The sequence below is a fragment of the Heteronotia binoei genome, chromosome 7, assembly GCF_032191835.1.
Source record: "Heteronotia binoei isolate CCM8104 ecotype False Entrance Well chromosome 7, APGP_CSIRO_Hbin_v1, whole genome shotgun sequence".
NCBI classification, from domain to species: domain Eukaryota; kingdom Metazoa; phylum Chordata; class Lepidosauria; order Squamata; family Gekkonidae; genus Heteronotia; species Heteronotia binoei.
Window position 1 is genome coordinate 80,062,394 of NC_083229.1, and position 13,514 is coordinate 80,075,907.

A 13,514-nucleotide genomic window follows, 5' to 3' on the forward strand; every position below is an offset into this window, starting at 1 on the left:
AAAAAACCCCTAAGTTAAAAAACAAGAGACGTATTTGATTAAAACAGTATTTGCAATTGCCAGTTAATCAAAATAATATATAAATGTATACATTATGGTAGATCTGAGAAACACTGTGAATTTGACATGTATTAATTAAGATTTTAGAATGAAAATGCATCACAGGTCACGCCTTGTCCACAGATTCCACTTCCATGGACTCAGTTGGAAAGACATCCTAAAGAAGGCACGTTGTTATTTTTAACTATCAGTGGAATTTAAAGTTTTCTGAAATTTTCCACTAACTATCTTAAAATCTCAGAATTTACTAATAAGTGTCAATGCCCATGACAATTTCAAACACTGCAACATGTATAACATACAGAATTAGATAATATTTGAACAGCCTACCTTTTCTCTCAAAGCATTAATGTTTTGATTAAGGTCAATCAAGTCCGTTTCCAGTTCATCCACTTTTGTGCCCTGAGTCTTAATAATGGAACGATAGTTGTTCAACTGAGCCTAAAAATAAAGGCAAACAGGACAGATGACTGATCTTAGATAAATCAAAATTTAGTATGAAACTGGAGCTACATATTTTTATTGGGCTAAACTATTATTATTACCTTCAATGTATATCCTGCCCTCTCCGCAAGCGGACTCAGGGCAGCTAACAGTCAGTTCAAAACATCAAACAATAAATACAATTATTAAACAGTTTAAAACTTCAAACAGTAAATACAGTTAAAATATTTTAAAACATCTTATGGTGCTATTAAGCAACAACCTAAGAAATAAACTAGACACAACTGGGGCAGACATATTTCTTTTCATGTGTATGCCTCATTCGTATTAATGTTCGAACAATAAAGCAAGCACACAGAAGAAAAGCACTGAACTCTCCCTTTTCCTGTAATAAATTAAAGATGGTTGCTCCAGGTACTCAGCTCCCTTCCTGACTTTCTTTCACAATGGAAAGGAACACCTCCTTCTGTTTGTGATTAGTACCCTATATAAAAGACACTTTTATGTTGTCAGTCCTATGTGGGGACCTTGGGAGTAGTCACTTCCTGTTTCTTTATCCCATTCCCTGCCGCCACAGAGAGAGAGAGAGATTTTCATGTCACCTTTAGGTCCTTGGCATGGTTTTGCAGATTCTTCATCTGCTCCAGTGCATGGACATTCATGTTAAGACTCTGCATCTGCGACTTAATCAGATGGAGCTCATCGCCCATTTTACTCAAATCTTTCAGCAAAGTAATTACACAGCTATCGCAAGCTGAATGGAAAAAGACAGTGTAAATTGCCAATTTTTACTATGTGCAAACAACAACATATAGAACACCTTAATGTGACACTAAAAGAACACCACTCAAAACACTGTACTGCTATATGCAAGACAAAGACAAGACAAATTTGTCCACCCAAATCCCACAGACCTCCATTGTACATGTATATCCAGTCTTTTTTACAAAGTAGGGTTTTTATTTGTTTGGCTTTTCCTTAAGTACTTTGTAAACCAACTTTTAAAAAATAAGTTGACACTGAAACAAATACTCTTGGCCTTCAAAATGATGAATAAATGAAATATTATAAGCAGTAATCTAAACTAGTCAAGGATTATGACTTACAATCACAGTCTTCATGACGTTCTACATCTTTTGGTTCTTGACTTATGCATTCTGGAAATTAAAAAGAAAACAGTCAGATCATAACTATATAATGTAACACGGCTAACAAATTAAGAGATTGTGAAATGGTCATTAAAAAGTTGATGCCATGAATAGTGGGTGCTCTCTACATTCTGCAAATGGCTCTTAATCCCTTGCATATGATGGCTAGAGACAACCTCAGACTGTCAAAAATCAGTAATAACCTGACATCAGATGGCTTATTCATGCTTTCTAAATTTAGAGGTTTTTCTTGGGCTCATTCTCCTTGGGTAAAATACCATTTTTATAGGAACAAAGATAGTAGAGTGGGTGCTTGCCAAATGATTTCAGATTTCTGATGCTGAATGGCAGAAAGCAGCCATGATGTAGTGTCTCCCAAACTGACATTCTCAGGTTCCATGGTGTAGAACATATTCCCATGTTGAAAATCAGCATCTAGTCCTTATTAAGGATTTTAATTACAATACTTAATTACAATACTTAAAGAGAATTAAGCCTAAACTACATGGAACATCTAAATCCAGTACCATGGCCATCTGACTTCATCTTTCCAGTGGAATGTTGCTTTAAAAAGAATTAAGTGATTTTAAAAGAAATTATTCAGCTAAGTAAATGTAACATTTAGATTGAAGCTAACATCACTGGGGATTTAGCCTAGCACTTTTACTCATTGATCTTTACACTCAAAAATACCACTTGGATATATTTTATGACATGTTTAAGTAAAGGGCCAATTAAATATGATTTTCCTTATAGCCTGCATAGTAATCAGAACCACAAAAATTATGAAATTAAAGCCTTTGGATAGGCTAGTATAAGACCACAGTGACATCAGAGTCTGCTAAAACACACTGTGCTACTGCTGATATGGAGAAACAGATGGCTGGATGTAGCAATTCAAAACTGGAAATTAAACTGAATACCAATTCAAGGTATCACTTGTTCCAGCAACTTATTTCAGTAAGACAGGAAGATTTTAAAAGACATTCTTCAGAATATGTCTACCAATAATGCAGTTCTTTTGTGGTATGGAAAGTAGTGAAAAATGTTACCTTAGGAAAAACATTACTGTTGATTAAAATCAAACAGCATCCTTTTGTACAAAGTTTGAGTCCAGTGGCACCTTTGAGACCAACAAAGTTTAATTCTGGGTATAAGCTTTTGTGTATACTTCATCAGATACTGAAGAAGTGTGCATGTACATGAACGTTTATGCTCAGAATTAAACTTTGTTGGTCTTAAAGGTGCCACTGGGCTAAAGCTATTGCTTCAGACCAACACAACTTCCCACCTGAATCCAGTTTCCTTTTATGTTTGCATTTACACATATGTAGCATATACCATACAAGCTCCTCCCTTAACTACTACATGTAGTCTGGATGAGCTGGAATAGTTAGAAAACCATAGACAGTTCCAGACAAATGTGAACTGCTACGAATATCTACAGATATGCACCACTTGACTATTCTTTCTGCCCCATCCCCAACTGCCCTGTGGATTAAGGTAAAATTCTATCAGTCTCTAAATGATAATTCCTACTATTAGGAAGCAGTTGGCTAAAATGTTCACAGTTGCTGAGATAACCACACTTGGTGGTAGAAAGTTGCAACGGACTTATGGCAACTGTAGGGTTTTCAAGGCAAGACATGAACAAAGTTGGTTTGCTATTGCCTGCCACTGTGTATAACCCTGGACTTCCTTGGTGGTCTCCCATCCAAGTACTAACCAAGGACAACATTGCTTAGCTTCCAAGATTTGATAAAACTGGGCTGCTTGGCCCATCCAGGTCAAGGTATGACAAAGCTTAACGGAGGTATAAATCCCAAAATGGAGGCAATAAAAATAATCATAACTTTTTATTAATTGTAAATTCTATTGTAATTTTGATGTAAACAGGTAGATGCTTTTCATGATGCTAATTTCCATGTAATAGTCTATGCTGCCTTCACTTCTGCATAATACACACTGGAAACTATGTGTTGCAGTAAAATGGATTTTTTAAAAGTCTGAAAATGAGACAAACACATTGTGATCGACAGGAAGCTGCCCTGCCCTTGAAGGGGAAAACAGCCAGTCATTTGAGCCTATGGGAGTGCTGCTCCAGTATTTGAATTTTCAGGGCTGCAGAAAAACACCACCCCAGTTGCCTTGACAATTAACGCTCTGGCACTGGCCCACAGACTTCTCCCAGGGACCAAACAGACTGCCTAAAAACTGCAAAGTCCATGGGTGGTCCATTGAAAATGAGAATGCATGGACTGCAAACTGGCTCCTGGTCTGTGATAAAATTAGGTCTGTGGCCCAGTCCGTGGCCTATCCCTACACTGGAGCTTCCCAGTCTCCACTCAAGAAGTGTTTTTTCTAGTATTGTTTCCTATGTGTTACACTGTTCAGTGAAGTACAGTACATTTCCAAATGACATCAATAAATCTTTACATACCCCCAGTCAGGCGATCACAGCTTGCAAGTTGACCATTATTAGGGCAATAACACTTCTGACAGTATCCTTCATATCTCAGCGGATTGCCAAAATAACCAGGAGCACAGCTATAGTAAATAAAGAAGTGTTTCATTTCTATTAAATTTACTTCACATACACTGCTTTTTGCTCCAATGGGAGCCCAAAGCAGGTGAGATCATACTGCTCTCCATTTTATCTTCACAATAACCCTGTGAGGTAGGTTAGGCTGAGAGTGTGTAATGTCCCACCCAGCAAATTTCCACAGCAGAGTGGGGATTCAAGCCTGGGTCTTCCAAAGCCTAGTCCAGCACTCTAACCATTACACTCCACTACCCCTCTGCAGGTTATGAATAACTGCCTGCTCCTCCCTGTTAGGATGCCTAACTCAGCACACCTGGAGATTCAAGGCAAAATTAGCATTTATCTATGAGATTTAATATAATGCCACTGTATATCTGTACAAAGAACTTAATTCCAAACTTATATGACAAGGTGAAAAGAAAATCAGCCAACAGAGCTTAAGTTTCATAAAGTCTGAATTAAGAAAAAACAACAGAACAACATAATAAGTACTATCAGTGGCTGCCTGTCTTGAAGACGCATCTGTTGGTCTGTAAGGTAAGCCACTACTTGACTTCTAATTACTCTGGTGGGCAGCACTATTACCAACTAAGCATAAAATTTCTGTCTATATTTTTAGCTGCTCACACTGGAAGGTACTAGGCAAACTTGAATTTAAGGGCATTCTTTCCCCACTGCTTAATGTTATACCCTTGCTCACTGTATACACATATGTGGGGCCATCCAGCAAGAGAAAAATATACTTGTTGAAATCACTTACACTTGGCCATAACTTTCTCTGGATTGGACCAATACTTGACAGCAGAATTCAACTGGTTTATTGTTTAAATGTTGTAAATTGATGTATTTTAAAACTTAATCCTATGTTAGAACTTTTGTGTTGTGAGCCGCCCTGAGCCACTTTGGTGGGAAGGGCGGGATATAAACGAAATAAAATGAAAAATGAAAAAAAATGAAATCTGAAAGTTTCGCCAAGCAGCCAGAGCACTGAACAATTCACTTTAAAGTCAGGAAGTGTGCAGTACACACATCAATTCTCAATAACTGAAGTGAATGTCACAACTCCTTTTTGTAGAAAGCGTGGTTTGTGATTTGAAGCCCTGCAGCACTCTGGACTGCAGCCCAACCATGTGAATATGGCGTAGCTTAGTACACGCAACATTATATAATGTGCCATTTGTTTTCCACTGAGGCAATCTGCTTCACAAAAACACAGTTTCAAAAGGAGTTGTGACATTTTGAGGCAAGACCCATACCTTTCACAGTGCACTCCAGTATATCCTTCTTTGCAGAAGCACTGCATTTCTCCACCATTTTCCACACAGCCAACAGCAAACCTATTAGAAAGATATGAGATGGACATCTTTTAAAAACCATGTTTATTATTCAGAATTCTTAATTTGTCTAAAAATAAAGATCTAAAGCCATAAAGCTTCTAGATTACATCTCAAATATATATAAACTGCTGTCCAAATACCAAGGTTTCTAACCTCCAGGTGGTAGCTGAAGATCTCCTGAAACTACATCTGATCTCCAGGCTACTGAGGTCAGTTCCCCTGAAGAAAATAGCTGCTTTGGAAGATGAGACTCTATGAGCGTTTTCGCACTAGCGTTTACTCCGGCGTAGCACCCCATTTACCTCCGGATCTTTTCCTGGTTTTCGCACCTGTTGCTCCGGCGCTTCAGGGGTTTCACGCCGGAGTATGTTTTTCAACATGGCTTCCGGAGTTTTTGAAAACCTCCGGATCCACTCTGCGGAGTTTGCTGTGGGAAATCCATCCACGCCGGATCAACTGCTTTGTGGGCGTCACCCTCTCCCTTTCCGTCCTCCCACCCCATCCACCCCCTTGGCCAATCATCAGCCGTTCGCGGCGCTTCCCAAAAGTGCCCGCACGGCCATTTTTTTTAAAAAACTTCATATTTCTTGCGTAATAGCGATATTTCGAAATTAACAAATAGAAAAAAAAAACCCTCCTGGAATAGCCTCAATTGCCACTTCAATTGGTTTCGTTAGAATTTTTTTTTATTATTGACTTTAGTTGCGTTATTTCGCTGAAGTGGCGGGTATGTGAGGTTGCTTTTCCGCTGTTGCGTTATCTTGCAACTACGGAATTGCATTATACATTATACATTGTTGGGGGGGGGGGAATCTAGTGCCGGCGCGGGCCAAAGCGTTCATGTGTGTGTGTTTTAAAAAGGCAATGCCTCCCTCAGCTGTGCCACCAGCATTTCTGGACCTGCACAAAATCGCCATGTATAAAATGGGAAGTTGGAGTCCTGCATTCTCCTCCCTGGCTACATTCCGCTCGGTTAGAAAATACACGCGAGCGCGCTCTTCACACGCGCCACAAGAGGGGAAGGAGAGAATGGGGCGGGGGGGGGAGCTCTGGCAGCAGGAATCAGTCAGGTCCCCGTTGCAGCTGCAAGCACCAGCCGGGGAGGGGGAAGAGCACGGAGGAAATCCCAGCTTCACCACCCGGGAGGGAGCGAGGCTGGGAAAGGAAGAAGCTGCCACACACACACACAAACCCCTCGATTTCTCTCTCTTCGTTATTGCGATATTTCGCAACTTCGGAATTTGTGTTGGGGGGGGAATCTAGTGCTGGGATTCTCCACTGTGAATGCTTCTGTTAATACATAAAGGGCTGTGGAGGATACTACAGCTGCAGCCAATCCATAAGCAGAAGCGGCACACGTGATGCGGTTTGTCCACGAAAAGAAAGGGAATGAACAGCTGTGACTGCTCGATGTTACGTTGTTACGTAGTTACGCAACCAGACTTGCGCTTAAAAAAAAAATGATTGACAGGGCATCGAACTCAAGTCGATGCCAGTGGGGAAACGATTTGAGCCGGGGCTTCATGGAAAGCGACTCCGCAAAAGAGTCCATGTGCGAAAACGAGGAAAATGAGCCGGACATAATTGCGCCGCGGAATAAGGGGAGCAAACGCTAAGTGCGAAAACGACCTATGTGATTATACACTGCTGAGGTCTCTTCTCACCTTAAAGTAGGCTCCATCCCCAATCTCCAGGAATTTTCCAGCCCAGAGCTGGCAACTTTATATATAGTTCAAAATTAACAGTCAGATATAATCACTTTTTTGTTGCTGAACTCAGTATCTTTTTCCCTATGTACTGAATGCATTCCCACTCTTCCAGCATGCATTTCCTCCTTGAAAACAAAGCAAACTTATCAATAATAAAAAGACATCACTTTATTTTGGAGCATATACTGCTCTTCCTGGCAAGTCCAGCCTAGCTAAATTTAAGCAGAGATTCCACATTTGTATTCAGTGATGAATAACACTGTTACACCATTCCTGTAAATTATATTCATTATTTATTTTGTGCTTATGTAATAAAGTAGCTTATGCAGGTAACATTCACTGCTGCAACACCTTACATTTGTTTCAAGAGCATATGGCATCTGTGCAGTTCACTAGGGCCCACCACACTCACAAGCACGGTGCAGACACAAAAGGCTCTGTATTGAAGGAACTGGTAATTTCCTCTTTCAAACAACAGCTGCTTACATTGTTGCTTCAAGAAGACCAGTCCATTGCACTCTTCCCTGATCTACTCCATTCCATATGATCAGGAGGATTAAATTAAAAGGAGCATGTGATGTACCATCAAGTTGCTCCCAATTTACAGTAACCTTATGAATTGTGTCCTAATTTGAGAAGCCAAAATACACAGTATTTCAAGAGATAAAATTATTAAAATGAATTTGTATTTGCAATAGAATTGGATAGCCTTGCTTTCTTGAATAATATTTTTTTCTCCCAAATAAAACATATACTTCAAGTACAGTTTTCGAATGAATAATGTATGCAAATAATGGCTGATTGCTACCTTTTATGCATAGATCTGTTTTAGATCATAGGTTTCAAAACAGAGGTAGCCACCAACATTATCTTTTATAGATATTTTAAAGGAAAAAAGTTTCCCATCCTATCCCAAAGTAGGTGAAGTACATTTGTAGTGACCTAGACATACAGGTGTATGTCTATAAAAAAATCAAAAGTAAAGAAGCAGTAATGGGGGGGGGGAACATGCTTGGGACATCAAAGTTAGGTTATTTAAAACAAACAACCAAGTACTCAAATGGAAACAATGCTTAATGAATGTGGTTCTTTTTATTAAAATCAAATTTTGAAAATTCTGAGCCAAGCACAATAAAAACAGTACCTGTTTGAATAAGGACAGCGACATTCCCTGCACGTTCCTTGACTGGCATCTCCAAAGTAACCTTCTTTACAATGTTCGCATTTCTCCCCTGCAGTATTACGTTGGCAGTTCTTTTAAAATATATATAAAAATATATGTATAAACCAGAAAAATAGCAGCAACTCAATTTCTCATCATTAGTAGGAAAATAAAACTACAGTTTATCTCCTCCAAGGCTCCAAACCAATTATTTCACAAATGTATCTCAATGCAAAATGTAGCAAAAAATTGTACTTGATTGGTATAGACAGATCTACTCAGTTGGCATCAGAGACATTAGAATATTAGAATGAAAGCTGTACTTGGTGGCGGGAAGTGCCATCAAGTCGCAATGGATTCATGGCAACTCCATTAGGTTTTCAAGGCAAGAGACATTCAAAGGTGGTTTGTCAATTGCCATCACCTGCCTCTGCGTAGCAACCTTGGACTTCTTTGGTGTTGTGTTCTCCCATCCAAGTACTAACCTAGGCTGACCCCGCTTAGCAGCTGAGATCTGATGAGGCTGATCTAATTGGGGTCATCCATGTCAGAGCAAAATACAATGCCCAAAATAAAAATAAAGCCACTGCAATTCTAAACTAAGATCCATTCTTCTAATTCCGCTAGCATTAATAGACTTGGAAAGGCAGGACTCTCCTTAGAACTGCACTGTTACTTTAAACTTGGGTGGTTATTGATGTCAAAAAATTAAAGTTTAAAAAATGTGGATGTTTTGTAAAGTTTTACGAAACTTGAACAAATGTAAACTATCCCTCCTGATCTTCCTGCAGTTATTTTCTCTTGTCATGGCCTGTCTGTATCGCCAATCAAATATGCCATGATTCATATAGCTCATGAAATATGCTGATTTAGCTTATGACTCATCCATTCAACTCAAAGGGGTGTCAAAACCAAAAGTTAAGGGAAATACTGCAGCATGTAAAAAGAACATAAAATGAAAGGGGGAATCAACCATGCAATAAATCTGGCAGTATACTCATTTACACTAGGGGAAAAGAGAAACTTTTTAAAGATCACAGGAATAATTTTTAAAAACAAACTGATGAGATAAAAGCACTGCAACGTAATAAACCAGAATTCTGATTTCTCAAAGCCTGCTGCTGATGCAAGCCCTATCACCTTGAAGAGTGGTGATAGCTATGTATCATGACAGAGCAACACATTACAATCTTTCAGGGCTGCTGCCACAGTCAGCTGCCAGAAGGGCTGTATCAGAGATTTTAACAAATTAATAAATTAAGAACAGCTGTATATCAGCGAAGGTTGTCATTTTTACTTACAATGCAAATCCCAGAGCCATCCTGGCATGTATTTGCATTTCCATTACAACTGCAAGGGACACACTGTCCTGCAAATAAGTCTTTGTTCTCATGATAAAATCCAGGGCTGCACTCCTAACCATGTGAAAGGAAGGAAAAAGATAAACAATTGTTTGCTGATAACTTTAGACAACTTCTTTTAAACTAGAAAAATCTAACTGCAGAGTATTAACATATGACAACAGATAGCTGTTTCCCAATACCTTCCTAAGCATTTGAAAAGCAGTTGCACTGGCGCTACAAAATCTACCTATCACAATCCATCCAAAATTCAACAATCTGAGCTATCATGCCAGGTCAAGGAATACTCATAAGTCATTCCGCATTTTCTTTGCAACTTTTGTGTGCTATAACTTATTTCAGTGGAGTCTATGCTGAGCCAATTGGCATTCGCAGGTCCCATTACATTCAGTGGGCCTTCAGGTGCCAGGCTTCTCTCATTATTCCAAGAAGGCATTCTTGTCATTCATTTTGGTACATTCCCAGACAGACAGAAAAGGAGGGAAAGGGCTGCAAAGGAAGCCACTTTATGAAAAGAAACAATTCAGCCACCACAAGGAAGGACGGAAAATGCATAGTTTTCAGTGAAAAAGTAAGAAATTTTGTTATCAGTTAGTCACTGTAAGAGAAGGGAACTGCAGACTCCTTTTTTAAAAAATGTCACAGCTGGCTGAAGCTCTCCTGCTACTGCCATTTTAGGAATCGGTAGAGACAACTGACTCTGTGCTGAGAAGTGTCTACTTCAGAGATCTGCAAAACTAACCCCCTTCAATTGAAACGTGGGGTGAGCGGGTCTTTAGATTACAGAAATGACTGTTGCATGCAAACTTGATGGAATTACCTTACTAAACAGCTGCCCCAGACCCTCAGATACATTCTGCATTGAAAATAATGGTCTCAAACTCTGGAACCACATGAATTTAAATCCCAAACCAGTAATGTCCTACCCAAAAATATGCACTCATGATAATCTCACCCCCAAAGCCCAGATTCAGAATTATAATGATTTTTTTTTCTTGACACACACCCTTAATCTGATTTCTAGAAGGATTCTGAGGCTATGAACAATGCAGGCAATTTGTGTCTGACAAATAATGTTTTGAGAGTACAACTCTGAAGAGTAAAGTCCTTGTTAGAGAGTTGGGTCTTGATTTTATGTTTTTAAATCCAGATGCAGATTTGTTAATTAGCTTATCCTAACATATGTACTAAACGATGATTACCAGAAGTACTTATGGAATGATGTCATTAATATATTAACTCATCCTGATTTCCTGACCCAAAGGTATATGAAGCCAAGTTTAGACAATGTGAGGCATTCTTTAATATGCAGTACAATTTGTACGTACAGACTTGCCCTAAACACAAGTAAAGCATGAAAAGAATGTTCATCAGCCAGAAGCATTAGGATAAGGGAACTGCTCTTTTTATGATCAGGAAAACAGATTGTGAGGAGCTGAAGAATAATAACAAAGAAGTTAAAGAAACATAGCTGTTTAAGATTATTATCTGGTCCAGTGTGGCAGAATTGGACAACTGTGTGAATGAAACAGTTGAGGAGGCTCCAAGAATCTAAACCACACCCTTTTACAACCTACAGGATCATATACACATTCCATGCTCCAACTATAAATGGAAACACTTTTACATCTCTTCTGCAGCATCTTTCAAGGCCATAGATTCACAGAGATCTCTGCCTTGGAAGATTCAAAGGAAAGATTTAGAAATTTCAAGCCTTTTGGACCCCAAAATCGTTTCTCCAGAATTAGTGAAGTGGACCATGAGTATTTGCTTTTATCATTTCAGAACTGCAGTAGGTCTCCCTCAGCTGATCCCTTTATCTTATTCTACCTTACCCTCAATCTCATTTCCCTTCATAATTCTCCTCCTCCTCCTTCAAACAGTTGTAAGCAGGCCTCAGCAGCTAGCTGAATAAAAAAAATGGAATCCAGTGTATTGCAAAGCCATCTTGTGAGATTGTTAGTGCCATTTTGGACTGACATACTAAGCATACAGACACCAAAGTGTATGACTCATATTACGCCATGGTACAGTGCCCTTGGTTAAGGATCAGATATCCAAACTGAAATCTGGTCCTAGGCTGAACACTTTGTGCTGTGTTGTGACTCCTTGGATTCTAACAGATTAATAACACAAAATGACACTACTAGTCTTACAAGAGTTCAGGTACTATTTCTGTAGTCATTGCAATTTTAGTGGTCCACAGTACATCTCCGATGCATATGCAGATTTTAGGAACAAGTTGTTTTTTTATGGGGGTTGCTCCAATTTGGGCATTAAGGGGAAAAAGACTGATTTTGTTGCATACTTTAGGGTTCCCTCAGATATGTGGAATCTTCTCTCCCTTAATGCCTAGCCCCAATTACCAAATTTTACTAGTCCTGAGTAGCCTAAGACGTTAGAATCTTATACACTGATTGGTTTGACTTATTATAATATAATGGGTTCTATTCATTGAGGAGGCAAGGTGGTTAATGATAACAAGCTCTTTATTAGTTACAGCATGGTAGGTGGCTGCACTCCAAAGACTGGGCCAACGGGGCCAACTATACACAACACTTGGTTCGCAAGCACATTATTGGGTCATTCAAACCAGCTGGAGGTCTCTGATTGGTGCAGGGCTGCAGGGATTTGGATCCTGCTGCCCATTGTTCCCGAGTCCCCAAGCTCCATTCATATGGCTCCAACGAGCCAGGCAGGAACTCCTAAAACAGTCTTCACTTGAGTCCAGTACACAACACTTATTAGATTTGTATCCCGCTCTCTTTGCGTCCAAGCTCAGAGCAGCTCACATCATAAATATACATTCTAACATAATAAAACAATCTAAGACAAATACAATAAATACAATAAAATAGTAATTATATCACAAAATACATTATAGTAAGAACTAACCATATGCTTAAAAGATGGCATAAAACTCATGAGGGAGTGGTGCATTATCTGTCTGGTTTAAAAGAGCAGAGAAAAGAAAGGACAAAAGGGAGGATGATCAAAGGTGGAACCTGTTGCAGGTTTCTATTCCAGACTTCCATGTCTTGTGTCCTCAGATTTCAGTATCATATTCAGAATGGGACCATAGTGGTCACGCGTTCTACTTCTACAGCATCAAAAAGCCTGACTTGGGTAGAATCTAAATGTTTTCCCCTCATAACTCTCTCTACTTCTTTTCAGCTGCTTTTCTATCAAAACATTTAAGGTGCATGTTTACTTTGCACATAAGCATTTAGATGCTGCAGCAGAGAAAAGCAGTTTGGGAGGAGGATACAAAGTTTTACTTGCAGATCTATTATACTCTTAAGTGACACATCCATTCATATGAATGAATTTCTGCAAGCTCAGATTACTATTTAATTATGAAAACTACTAGATGCAGATTTAAGAGACTAGGTAGCACATTTGTAGACTTTGGAAAAGAAAACTCCTCAATGCAACTGGTGCCGTATCTTTTTGCTAATCGCCAGGAGCAACTCATGACCATATGAACACATGAAAACCAGATGCTTGCCTTCTGTGCTATATTTGATTAACAAAGGATTGTGTACCTGAGATTAGTGAATGCAAAAAAAAGATATGGAGTTCATGATGCTAAGCTACTGTATTCAGTAAGCAGTGAGTGAAGCCCTCTCATTGCTATGGGTGTACTATTTAGCTCACAGCCCAGTATCTGTATCAAGCTAAACTAATAATCTGTAAACCATGAATTGCATCACTCTCCTTCATACAAGAATCATGAAGACAAACACGGTAA

At 39.1% G+C, this 13,514-nt stretch overlaps 1 protein-coding gene across 1 annotated transcript in view; it reads right to left on the bottom strand.

Moving 5' to 3' along the window:
• LAMA3 (laminin subunit alpha 3) overlaps positions 1 to 13,514 on the bottom strand; it is a 163,950-nt gene that overhangs the window by 36,975 nt on the left and 113,461 nt on the right. The window contains exons 40-46 of the mRNA XM_060243900.1: positions 9,704 to 9,817; positions 8,385 to 8,494; positions 5,451 to 5,531; positions 4,093 to 4,199; positions 1,611 to 1,661; positions 1,107 to 1,258; positions 391 to 501 (exon numbers count right to left, since the gene is read on the bottom strand). Coding sequence (XP_060099883.1) covers positions 391 to 501; positions 1,107 to 1,258; positions 1,611 to 1,661; positions 4,093 to 4,199; positions 5,451 to 5,531; positions 8,385 to 8,494; positions 9,704 to 9,817 — 726 coding nt within the window. The remainder of the gene's footprint in view (positions 1 to 390; positions 502 to 1,106; positions 1,259 to 1,610; positions 1,662 to 4,092; positions 4,200 to 5,450; positions 5,532 to 8,384; positions 8,495 to 9,703; positions 9,818 to 13,514) is intronic.